Raw genomic sequence first — 13,788 nt, 5'->3', positions numbered from 1 at the left:
AATCAATCAATCAATCAATCACTCACTCACTCACTCACTCGCTCAATCAATCAATCACTCACTCACTCACTCACTCACTCACTCACTCACTCACTCACTCACTCACTCGCTCATTCAATCACTCACTCACTCACTCACTCGCTCGCTCAATCAATCAATCAATCACTCACTCACTCACTCACTCACTCGCTCGCTCAATCAATCAATCAATCAATCAATCACTCACTCACTCACTCACTCACTCACTCACTCACTCACTCACTCACTCAATCAATCAATCAATCAATCAATCACTCACTCACTCACTCACTCACTCACTCACTCACTCACTCGCTCGCTCGCTCGCTCGCTCGCTCAATCAATCAATCAATCAATCAATCAATCAATCAATCAATCAATCAATCAACCAATCAATCAATCAATCAATCAATCAATCAATCAATCAATCAATCAATAAATCAATCAATCAATCAATCAATCAATCAATCGTTCCACGTGCGTAATAAAATACAGCCGCTGGCTGCATAAATCACGTCGGATACTGCGCATCCAAACATGCTAACTGAAGTATTTTGAAACTTTACAAATGTTGTTCTTCTGTATAAGATGCTTTGCCACGTTTAAAAATGGACAACCCACCCAGCTGAACGTAAAGTGTCAGAAAGCAGCTGCACTAGGTAAATTAATCAGAAGATTTTTAATAGTATTTCATCAAATTTTAAAAAATCGAATACGAATGCGGGTTTTTTTTCTTTTATAAAGTCTGTTTGAGACCTCAGCCACGGCCTCCGCGATCGGCTACCGGCGGCGCGCCGCAACGGCGCGCCGCCGGCAGCCGATCGCGGAGGCCACGCCTCAGCATAATAATTCAAAGCACAATTTTGGAAATCGTGTTGCACTTGAAATGTAAAATGAGCGCTTTAAAGTTATCTAACCGTGCACGACTGTTCAGCTTGGGCCTACTATTAAGTCATTTCTCAACGCAAACATGGTTCCTTATTTAGGAGTTGATAAGGAAACACTGTATGGTCACATAGGTTCCTGGACAGTAAGAGACGGCAAGACTGCATGCACTCCGCGCATTGTGCTAAGCTGCGCCACATGGCTCAGTAAAGGACTACTGGAGCAAAAAAAAAAAAAAAATAAGCGTGGATGAATGTTTCGCCAAAACCTGACATCTTTGCTCTTCTTGGCCGAATTGTCAGTGGAAAAAAAGAAAGAACTATACATAAGCTTCAATTACATGTAGTTCACAGTAATTCTAAAGCAAACGTAACAGAGTTTTAAGCTGGGCAAATTGATATGCGTAGGGTCATTCTGGACAACAGCACGAAAAAAGACGTGGGTGAAGGCAATGGACAGGACGACCACTCGTCCGGTCCATTCCCTTCGTCCACGTCTTTTTTCGCGCTGTTGTCCAGATTGAAGCAAACGAGCCAATAATAACACGAGCACGCTTTTTTTAAAAAAAGACATGGGTGCTGCTATCCGGAACGTTCACGATGCTAGGATGCCTTGCAATCAGTGTTTCGCGTTTCACGGCAAACAAACAAGCACAGAAAAACTTATAACTGTTTATAAATAATATGTCACCGCTAAAAATAAAAAAATAAAAAGCATCGCCCATGCCCAGAGTCTTATCCATTTTTCTGCTTTAATAAAGTCAATACCTTTCTTCTTACGCTGTCATAGGCAAATAAAAAATAAAAGTACACCTGTGCTCAGGACTCGCATGCAGTAATCGTTTTAATCAAGAAGTTGGCAGCGTTTTTATCGAAGATTGCCTCTGTGATATATCTAGCATGGGCGAAAAAATATTAGCAGTGGCTTACCATTATCCACATGATTAAATATTTGTGCTCATATCAAAAAGGAAATCCTGAAAAATACCTGACTCCACGTACAGTTTCGTTTGTGAATGCAGACACACACCCCACATGATATATTGCATGACATACACAAATTAAAAAAAAATGTAACCAGTACGGTATCATGCAGGCTATTACAACACGCACATGCTTGTGCTGACTTACGCACTAAAATGCCAATACACTATATCCGAGGGTATGTAGACCTCCCTTAGTGACGCCACAACATCGCCTACACTGAAAGCCCGCTTGTTCAACCTACAAGAACTGCCTCTCCAGTGTGACGCCAGTTTATTAAGAGAGAGAAAAAAAATAGCAGTGGCTTAGCTCGGCTATGCCAGGATGTACGTAGCATGAGCTAAAGTTCAGTTGGTTATTCTTAGGTTTCCTGGTTGTCTAGAATTAGCTTATTATTACTGCTGCTAAAACGATTCCCAATCAAATTCAATCCATTCTAATCCAGTCGCGGTGGCGGTGGCGGCTTCGGCGCTCCAGCTGTGCGCGGTGAGTCGTCACTTCTCCTAGCGCATGCGCTGAACGGCTCTCCAGGAGCCACGCGAAACTGCTCAACCTCGGCCAGTGTAGCTGACGCTACAAAAGGGGTGTTGTAGCAAACTTTACTACAGATCACAAGAAGCATAGTTGTTACATCTGACAAATAAGACCAGCTTTGTTGAATATACAAACGTTGTGTACACGCTGTGGCCAACATATCATAACATCGAGGTGCTCCTTCTCAATCAGGAATTACTAAACCAAAATAGTCATGGAGGACGAAGCCAACAAAGCTCCTCGCACTGGACGTTCCATCCGCGCAACTACTCAACCAACTACGCGCTCAGAAAGCAACCTCCGCCCCATATCTTTGACCTCCTGCATTGGAAAATTGCTAGAGCACGTCATATACAACCGTATTTCCCACTATCTAGAATGTAACAACCTGTATCCTCCCAATGTGCTAGGCTTCCGCCCCGCCCTCTCCACACAGGATGCCCTTTTACAATTCCACCACGAATAAATAAAACACCCACCTGCCAAAGATAGCTCTGCGGCACTCTCACTTGACCTGCACAAGGCTTTTGACCGCTTATCACATGAGAGGATCCTCGCAGCCATCAGCAACCTCGGACTGGAAACCCGATTCTATATCTATATTCACAACTTCCCTTACCAACGCGCAGCCGCTATCAATCTCGACCCCATACAATCCACACCTTTCCAATTGCCTTATCGTGGGTCTCCCCAAGGGGCAGTTCTCTCACCGTTACTTTTTAATATTACTCTTATCCCACTCGCTCACCAGCTCCTCAACATACCCTCACTTCGCAGCACAATTTACGCAGAATATATCTTCCCATGGGTGCCACGTGGCAGTGATAACCAGATAGAAGACACCTTACAAACTGGACTTGACCACGTCCTCACACACATCACCCCTCTTGGCCGCCCACCAAATATGCCCTACTTATCATGACACCTCCAAAAGCCCACCCTTCCCCCCAACCATCAATACGACTATTTGCGAATGACAACCCCATCCCCCACACTCACGAGCTAAGAATCTTGGGTCTAACTATCGCACACAACAGATCTACACTCCCCACACTCAAGTACATAAAGAAATACACAGCCCAAACTATCCACCTCATAAAACGAGTTGCCAACCGCCATCATGGCTTAACAGAACTGGACCGAATACGTTTATTACACAGCTTTATGATCAGCCGCATACTCTACCAACTCGCCTACATGCACATCACAAACACTCAGACAAACGCCCTGGATGCCATGCTCCTTAAAGCAGATCGCGCGGCCTTGCTCCTTTCTTCCGGGGCTCCTGCCAATTTCCTTACGTCGCTAGGCATCTATAACACCATCCCTTAACTTCTTGAGGCCCACCGGACAGCCCAACTCGCCAGACTCTCCACCACACCTACGGGCCATTACATACTCCAAATCACAGGGCATACACCCCTCACAACATCCACTACCCCCCAACCTATTCCACGCAACATCCGCGCTCTCATCCGCATCAAACGGCTTCCCCGTCACATGCACCCCATATTCCATGCGAACCGCCGAGCGGCTCGTGCAAGTCATCATGCAAAACTCCACCCCCCTGCCAAACACACCCTGTACGTAGATGCAGCCAAATACGCACACGAACCGGCCTATGCCCTCGCGGTTACCGGGCCTGACATCAACGTCCCGACACACACTGCCACCATCTCCACCTCATGTGCAACTACGGCGGCGGAGGCGGTCATCGCCCTTGCGCTCTCCCAGAGTCCTATCCCAATCACCGTCCTATCAGACTCGCAGCAGGCCATCCGTAACTTCACGAAAGGCTTTATATCCCCCGTAGCCCTCAAAATGCTTCTCCAAAGCCCCCCGACCGACCCAGTGCAACTGGTGTGGACCCCGGCTCACACCGGCATAGGTGCTAACGAGGCAGCGAATGCACACGCTCGAGCTCTTACTTCCCGGGCCGCTGTTTCTCGTACACCTATACACGGGCCTCCCGAAAACGAGACCTGCGAGTATCTCCTCAGTTTAAGGGAAATTACACTTCATTACAGCCTCCTCCGCCGTACTCTGCCACCCCCACACCCACACCTATCCCCCGAGGCTGCCCACATGTGGCGTATACTACAAACGCACACGTTCCCTCATCGTACTCAACTAATACATACGCATCCGCCTCAATTCCACACACCCCACTGCCCCAAGTGCGGTCACCTGGATACTCTGTATCACTCTCTTTGCGAATGTCCTACTGACCCATACTCCCCACTCCCCTCCTCATCCCACTGGGAGCAGGCCTTGGGCAGCTCCGAGGATCGTCCAGCCAAGTGCTAATCACCTCCCGAGCTCTGGCGGTCGCGGCAGACCTTTGGTCCTCCGCCACCCCCCTCACTAATCTGGTTTTTTAAATAAAGTTTCGCTCTCTCTCTCTCTATCTCTCTCTCTGCAAAAATTTGGTTCCGCGACACCGACGATCTGTAGTGAGGACACAGCGTGCACTTCGCTCAGTCGTGAGCGAGCTGTAATTCCGTTGCACCCTCTTTGCGTCCCCTTTGTTCAGTGGGTCCTCCCGACCTCAGCGCGGACTTTCTGTGGTGTGGCTGGCTGCGTCGGCCACTGCACCTGCTGGCTTCGGTGGATTCCGTGTTCTGGCCCCTGGTCTGCCTTCCACTCTACCTGTCTATCGGTAACTGCCCGCCAACCTTTCCTTCCTAACACGAACCAATCCTCTTAAGGCGAATCCGTGAACTCTTTCACTGAGGCAAATGCAGTTATAGTTGATTTGGCAGCTGCCACATTTTGGCATGCACTGGGTGCATGCCCAGAAATCTCTTCCCTTCAGCGCAGCTTGCTTGTAAATTTTGGAACTTTTGGGCAAACCTCTTCGTAAGCAGCAGTTCGGAAATTCTTTTATCAATGTGGAGCATTTCTATAGTCATCATCAGTTCGGCTTTTTTTATTTATCAATGTGAGGCATTTCTAGAGAAAGCAGCAGTTCTGGTATTTTTTTACTTGTCAATGAGCAGCATTTCTATAGTTAGCATCAGTTCGGGTTTTTGATTTATCAATGTGGAGCATTTCTATAGTAAGCAGCAGTTCGGCTATTTTTTTATTTATCAATGTGGAACATTTTCTATAAGAGCCTTCGATTTCATGCAGTATGCAACACGCATGGCTGGTAAGGATGGCAGTGAAGTTTGTTCTGTTCGTTTCTACGACCTCTAGTGTCGATGAGGAACCGAATCGTCGGGTTCCGGTTGATTTAGAAGACTCAGCAGAGCGAAGGTGATTGAGGTTATCGAGTATAGTGGCCCAAGTGACGAATTCGAGACTAGGTTGATACGATCAGAAGCAAGGACTTTATGTACGGCTATTTACATTAGACTAGCTTAAAACAGCAGCAAGATTGCAACCCCAAGATTCCAACTCCACATGAGCACCTCAAACTCCGTCTAACTTTTCTATGCTCCAAGTGTACACCAATCACCTGAGCGACAATGGCAGGCATTCTGCTCACCGCAGTTTCCCGGCACACAGACGCACCCGTAACGTCCCACGCTATCCTGAAGGCCCAGATCTACACCTAGCTTGAAGGGGCCTTGAAGACAAAATGCAAGTTTGGTTCATTCGAAAGATTGCCTCGTTAGAATCAAACTGCCACCACTTTTAATGTAGACCTCGCTCAAATAAGCTATATAATTAGGAAAAAAGGAAATGGCCATGCGACCCACTAGCTCATTTCCCACACCCGTACCTATGATATACCAGCCAGCTCTGCGATTGGCGGAGGCCGGCAAAAGCAAACGCAAATTAGGCAGAGCTTATAAGTTTCCCGAACGAGCTATTTTCGCTTAAATTTAGGACAATTCTTTTTAAAGCAGTAAGAATGGTGGACAAACAGGGGAAGTTACGAAATCACACGTAAACTCAGAAGTACCGATGCGTACTGATGTTGGTACTGCGCGCACTCTGCATGGTCTAGTTCTACAGGAGTTCGGGGCTTTGGGGTTGTCTCAGACGACACTGACCGATTGAGGCAAGCAACGGGGTCTTACGTGACCATTTGTCGAACGAGCACTATGTTTCACGAAATGATTATTTCCTCGCATAACAAAAACAAGCCAAGCTTAAATACGGTCAAAAACAAACTAAAGGCAGAAAACGGCTTGCCGCGGTATGGTGGTGCCATCTAGGTTCACTAACGGTAAACAAGGCTTCCCAATCGGCTGCACAGCGGTCGGCTTCTTCGATGTCATTGCAGACCACGTCAACACACGATTTAGGGTGAAAACCAATATTTTAACTTACATTGATTAATTTCTCTGTGAATAAAACGTCGTTTGCATCCGGACAAGCGCTGGGGGCACTATAAAACACGAAATCTTTTGAATAAAACAAACTTGTGTTTTGTCTTCATGGTCACTTTAGGGGTCATAAATCTCAATTCTAGCTTGAACGGACAACACCCAAAGCCTTTCCGCGAACTGCCTGGCTCAGCCCAAATTCGCACGGACGGCTGTCACTCACAGTCATTGGCGCAACAGCTTCCACAGCTTAGAAACCAAAAGCCTGTTCCTTACACGCGCTAACTAGCGCAGGGAGAGGGGAGAAAGCGCACCGAAGAGGAGGGGAGGGTAATAAGGACTCCGTGGACGGTCACCGCGCGAAGCCACCCTCTTGCCACGGCACGATTGCCACAAACGCAGACAAACATCCAGTTCTCGGGCAGGAAGCTGTGTGTTCATTGAGTGAGCTACTGCCGAGGGATGCGGAACGGCCGTCGAGCTTGTGGCGTCGAATAAATTCCTTTGTACCTGCCCCTGCGAATTTCTCACACTCAAAGGGAGCAGACGCGCTATCCCGGCGAGCTCTCCGTACAGGCTAGCGTCACTAAATAAAGGCTGTTAGAGTATCGGCACTCTTTTCTCTCATTGTTATGTTCTGCCAGAATTTTCATTGGTTGGTCGGCACCACGTTATATTTGTTTACATATGGGCGCAGCCATTTTGTTTCTGGGCGCCTCTCTCTCTCTCTCTCTCTCTCTGCTACGCGGACGCTAGAAAGCGGCCGGTCACACTCTGCCCGTCACAACCGGTGGTGGTTTCGTTAGGAGAGATGGCAACACGGCAAGACAGAATCAAAATGGCCCCCAGACGCTTCCGGGCGCACGAAGTGGCGGTACTATTAAGCGTAGCTTATGTAGTGACGATATTACAGACCAGCTGTTGCCCCCTGGAAATGTCATGACGAGTCAGAACAGTCCCAGCGTGATTTGCAGCCGTGTAAGTGGTGCACACATCATGGTGGCTTCATCTACGGCCATAGAAGTGGAATTACAAGAGAGTTTTAGCATATCTTTACCGTGTTTGCATTACCGTTTACCGTGTTACCGGAAGCTGGAGTTTCCGTATACCGCTGAAAACGGTATAAAACGTTTTAGCGCACCGTTTGCGGTTTGCATATCCCGGCCGCCGTGGCGCAGGTAGCGGCATCTGCTGAATTAGTCTCAAAGCAAATCACGCATAATTTTGTTCCTCATATCTAAACGCTTTCGTTTCAGGTAGCTAGAACATTTCACTTTTCGGGTGAACCGTTCACAATAACTGTAGTTGTTTTGAGGGCACCGTAGCCATCAGCTGTAGAGCTTTAAAAAGAAAAACGCCGGTGGCGCCATCTACCAAGTAGAGTTGGAATCAAGGTAAAATAAAAGTTGCCCCCACGCTTAATAGTTAGGCAAGAAATGAGTAAAATATGTTGTAGTAATGACTCAGTAACCTACACTACCTTGCCCAGTACAATTCTGGAGGCCTAAAGCCCTTTGCGAGCTCAGAAACGTATCTGATCTATTTGAGGCGGGCAAGGCTTAGCACGAGTAGGGGCGGCCATTTTGCTCGCCCATCTGAGAAAAAGGGTTGGTTGTCTTTCTCCTGAGCATCATTTAACAAGAAAAACGTAATAAACAGCGTCACGTAAAATTACTTTTATCGACTGTACCAAGCATAAAGCGCCGAGCGCCCTGCATTTGCTGTGATCAATACGAGGGTACACTACTACACTTGGTCTGCTCTGGAAGCTCTCTGGCGACGGTAAAGCCTGTGCCGGTAAGGTAACGTTCGCGTTAACTCTTGCGCATGCGCAGCCGACTCCCGCAAGCACGGTAAACGGTAACGTAGCTAAAACTCTCTATAGTCGAACACGGAAGGGGATCGTGAAATAGTTCGATGTATGAATTACTCCAAATATAAAACATGCCCGTCTGAAGATCATCTGATAAGTCTGCACATCAGTGATAGCTTTCCCGGATTTCGACTAGCGGTAGCCTACCGATTTGTTCTTCACAGCTGGAAAAATTCGAACCACTGCGAGACGAGCACCGCACTCTATTTAACATGAAAAAAAGTCTGAGACTCGCTTGCTTACTCTTCTATGTCATAAAGTTTACAACTGTCTTCAAGGTTACGAACGCCCTCCAAATAAGAAAATCCGGTGTTGTACTCTGCGCCACAACAGTGGCGAATCTAAACACCGACGCAAGCTCGTCTGCAGAAGGCTGTTGGGAACGTTGTCAGGGTCGCTCTAGCAGGGTTGCCTTCGGCAACGGTGATGTCCGCCACAGCCTGCACATCGTCGTCAGGACTTACGAACTCGTGTGCCATTGTGTCATTTCGGAATGGCGCGTGGGAATGCTGACAGCTGTCTAAATTCACTGTAGAGGCACGTAGCGCCGTCGGCTTCGTTATCAGAACACAGCCGGTCAGAACACATTCTGACACATAGGACGCGCCACAGATCGGCTGCGCCGTGTCTTCACCTTATATATATATATATATACATATACAGAAACATAGGTCGGCAGTCTACAACGCCAAAGGAGGCATAGGGGTGTGGTTAGGCTCCATTTTTTACTATCGTTAATGAAGTTAAGATTTTTTTTAATAGACGGAAGAAAGAAAGAAAGGGAAACACGCGCCCAGAGTGGGGACCGAACCCACGCCTTTCGATGGGTTCGGTCCCCACTCTGGGCGCGTGTTTCCCTTTCTTTCTTTCTTCCGTCTATTAAAAAAAAATCTTAACTTCATTAACGATAGTAAAAAATGGAGCCTAACCACACCCCTATGCCTCCTTTGGCGTTGTAGACTGCCGACCTATGTTTCTGTATTTCCTCAACGAGCCCCTCATTTACTTACTATATATATATATATATATATATATATATATATATATATATATATATATATATATATATATATATTGGAGAAGAATACAAAAAGACGTTTTGGACCACGGTGAAAAAAGGACGGATGTTTCGACCGAGAGACCGGCCTTCTTCAGATTACAGTGGTGGCATTTGTCGTACAGCTTACATATTTAAAACTCCAAATTATCAGCACTACGCAAAAGCAATGACAGCAGTTGAATCAGGAAAGGGAAAAAAATCCTGAAATGCTCTTCTTTCTTATTTCCTTCTCCTCATTCAACTGCTGTTATTGCTTTTACGTTGTTCTGATAATTTGTAGTTTTGAAACATATATAAGCTGTACGACAAATGCCACCACTGTAATCTGAAGAAGGTCGGTCCCTCGGCCGAAACGTTATTAAATCCGTCCTTTTTTCACCGTGGTCGAAAACGTCTATTTGTGTATATATATATATATATATATATATATATATATATATATATATATATATATATATATATATATATATATATATATATATATATATACGGTTGAAGAAAAAAACGTTTCCAATGGTCCACAAGAAATATCAAAATGTAAAAATGTAGAGTCCCACGCACGTCTCAAAAAACAAAAACAAACATGTTTACTAACATTGCGACTGGAGGTCGAGTCTTCAATGGAGTAATATTTACAGTACACTGCAGCACGCTTTTATAGGTGCGTGTAGAGAGAGGAAGTTGCACTACAGTGCGCCCTCTTTAAAAAATCATATGTCATCATTCAGCAAAACAAGAAAAAACGGAAGACATACACATGAGAGAGAATGCACTCCTCTTTTTTGGAAGAAAAGGTGCGCTACAATGCGCCCTGCTTAGAAGTAATTGTTGGCACGTGGCACAAAACAAAGAGAAAAGAAAAATGCAAAAGGACGTCTAGGAAGGAGGTAAATTGGCACCCCTCCTCATAGGAATTAACAGAAGAAGGGGGGGGGGGGGAGAAAGAAATAAAGGTGGCAGAAAGAGATAAGGAAGAAAGAGGATATATATATATACACGCCGCTGATATCTCATGCGTATGTGCACATGTACGTAATATCTTTGGCTGCGTGTTCACTGCAATTTTTGCCTTGGCTGTCTTTGTTTTCATCAGGGCCCTGGTTTGTGGCTGAGCTCTTCGATGGCCACATAGGCGTCTGCTTTGTGTGGGGAACCTTTATCGAATGGATGTACTTACCACCTGGGGGTTCCTACTTCTATGCCATCATCTACGTAAGTGTGCCCATCAGGGGCTCTTCACGGCTCGTGGTTTGCTCCATCCGTTAGCTTGCGCACGTACGTGCGCATGGCGATCTCTTGCAGTTTAGTCTGGGCACCAGTGGCAATTTCTGCACGGGAAATAAAATCTTTAAAATGCTTTCGTTGTTCTAGATGCAAGATCAGTCATTGTCCGTTCATTCATAACCTGATTTCGGTAGCGAACCTGTGAGAGTGTCGACTAAACCTGTCTGCTTAGCCCGCTTCCAATATGAACACAACATTTTGTGTGCACTGAAGTTATACTGATGTTGATAAAAGCCCCTTCAGTGAGACTGATTAGCGGAGATCTCTCTCCCCGTAAGCACTTGTACGGTTGCGCAGAATGTCACCCGCCACTTTCGCCCTGAAATTACAATGCCGGCACTCAGTGAGCCCTGAAAAAAAATGTTTTTTTACCAAATGTAACCACAGTCGCTCCAAGCAATTTCGTGGATTTTAAGCAACGGCTCTTGTATGAGAGCGGTAATGGGTCGTCTGCTCACAAAAAGGCTGCCCCACTTGTAAGCAACCGGGTGGGCAGCAAGCAAACAGATGTGGAGGAATCGTCTGACTCTGAACAAAAATCTTCCATTGCGTTGCCATGGATACCAAGTGACGGGCCTAGAAGAAACGGAAGGCCAATAAAACGCTGGAGTTATGAAATAAGGAAATTTGGAGGGGAAGCAGGGCTCGAGCAGCGCCGGCAGGAGAGGTTGGAGGTCAATGGGAGAGGCCTTCGACCTGCAGTGGCCCTAACTAGCCTGTTGTTCTTGTTGTTGATGATGATGATAATTCATTACCCTTTGAAGTAACTTGCCATGGCACCGATTTCGAAAAAACAAACAAGGAAAAAGAAGAAAACGACGAAGACGAGCGCACTCTAACAAATGAAATTTTATTGATTGAAACGAAGGCCTACATACCTACAAAACTGGGCATCATAATCGCAAAAAAGTTTTTAGAGCGCACACAGCACACACAGCTAACACGTGTCGGCTTCGGACATTACATACAAAATAGCACGGATATTTCTTTGTCCAGTAATGCCACAGAGAGCTGACTTACACACTTGTTTTTGTATTTAGAGATATAAAAGCCACCACAATATCTCTGGAAGTTTGATTGTGATGTGTAAACTAAACAACTGTGTTTTCAGAACAGAGGTGAGCAGCCACAGTCTTTACTATGCGTGGCTAAGTGCGTGAAAGGGCTTCCTTTCAAGCTCGACTCATGTTCCCTTATCTTGTATTAAGGCACCTTCCAGTTTGCCCTATATACACGTGCTCACATCTCCATGGTGTCTGGTGGACTTGGAAAGGAATCTTTTAAATGCAGAGCATTTCAGTAACTCACGATGTCACCCGCGTTGGCGTCCGTAGTCCGCGTCCGCATCGCTCCCCCTACACTATATAAATACTTGCCGGCGCCAGGTTTCGATCCTACGACTCTGCGGGCGGAACGCAAGGTGCACGGTACTCTACCAACTGAGCCACAAAGCCGACACAGAACGGAAGGTTACGAACGTGCCTTATATCCTTGACTCATTCAACCGTCGGCCAGAGGTGCGCCCTCTCCCCCGCGTCCTCCTCGCCTTCTCTCCGCTCGCAACGCCCTCTCTCGCCGCGTTCGGTTCGGGCGCACAACAGGTGGGGACGTGCGCAACACCCTCTCTCGCCGCGTTAGGTTCGCGCGCAAGAACAGGTGGGGCGCTCGCATCGCGCTCTCTCGCCGCGGTCGGTTCGCGCTTAAACCACATATGTCGTTCGCGCGCGCTGCGGTCGCTAACATCTGTGGCGTGATCGTGACGTCAGCATCACGCGTTCGCGTGGTGGCGATTTCGGCGCTATAACACTCTCTCGCGAGGGGCATTGTATTGGATTCGATTGGATTGGCTTGGCTTACATTTGGATTGGATTGGATTAAAGTGGATTGTGTTGGATTGTGTTGCGTCATAGCCGCGCCACGTTGCGTCATAGCCGCTCCACGTTGCGTCATAGCCGCGGCAGGGGGTTCACGGCACGTTTCACCATCGACTTCATCGACAATGTATACGCTGGAAGACAACAATTACAACAGCAACAACGAATACGTAATCCATACGACTTGCAGGCGCGCCCCCCCGCAGAAATGCTCTGCATTTGATCGCGCCCCTCGCGAGGGGGATGTTTCTTCTTTTTTTCTCTTCTATTTTTCTGCAGATGTTGCTGTGTCACCATACGCTAGTCTTTTGCGTGACCTTCACACTGTGGCGGCAGCGTCAGGCGCTGCTTGTTGGCGCTGCCAAGCCGAGGACGGGCATGGTGCCCCTGGCGGTCACTCTGTCCCTCCAGAGCGCGTGGGCAGCCTTCTTCTACTTGGCATTCGGTCATATGGTTATTCTGCTCGGTTTCTTGACCGTCGGGACGCCGGTGGTCTCTATCGTCTGCTGGCAGCGAGCACGGGCGCTGTCCTTTCACCTCCTGGAGACATACGAACTGTTCGCCAGCGTCACCACCGGGGAACGTGGCGACATGCCAATCCAAGCCAACGGCAAAGCCGCCTCGAGAGGACTGGCGTCCCCGTCGCTAGTTCCTTCGCGGCTACCAGCTCCCCCGCCCCAATATCTTGACTAGTCATGATAAATAATTTTTTTATAATTTTGTTAGTTGGGCTAGAAACTTCTCGAGGCGACTCTGGCCATTTGTTTGAGGCCCACTAATTTCAAAACGAGTTATAATATAACGAAACTAATGGTTACAATAAAACAACGAGTTTTTCGTTTTGATTTTCAGCTTAGTGTCTGTTTAACTAGAAATTTAGTACGACTACCTTCTGTCATTTATGTCAATTAAAGTTCTTATAGCTAGTCACATTGGCAATAAAATGAGCTTACAACTTTAGAACGTTACAACTCTATGATAACTTAATAGAACTTGTTGT

The 13,788-nt window shown here is 46.9% G+C and overlaps 1 protein-coding gene across 1 annotated transcript in view; it reads left to right on the top strand.

The window, feature by feature from the left end:
* Positions 1-13,527, top strand: part of LOC144141561 (transmembrane protein 62-like) — a 56,808-nt gene extending 43,281 nt beyond the window's left edge. Inside the window, exons 12-14 of the mRNA XM_077673105.1 lie at positions 4,954-5,079; positions 10,724-10,842; positions 13,068-13,527. Coding sequence (XP_077529231.1) covers positions 4,954-5,079; positions 10,724-10,842; positions 13,068-13,481 — 659 coding nt within the window. The 3' untranslated portion in view covers positions 13,482-13,527. The remainder of the gene's footprint in view (positions 1-4,953; positions 5,080-10,723; positions 10,843-13,067) is intronic.
* Positions 13,528-13,788: the final 261 nt, after the last annotated feature.

The sequence above is a fragment of the Haemaphysalis longicornis genome, unplaced genomic scaffold (assembly GCF_048455015.1).
Source record: "Haemaphysalis longicornis isolate Haplotype H1 unplaced genomic scaffold, Haemaphysalis longicornis Haplotype H1 scaffold_6, whole genome shotgun sequence".
NCBI lineage: Eukaryota > Metazoa > Arthropoda > Arachnida > Ixodida > Ixodidae > Haemaphysalis > Haemaphysalis longicornis.
Note: the sequence above shows the minus strand (reverse complement) of the source record. Positions and strands in the feature narration are given on the sequence as shown.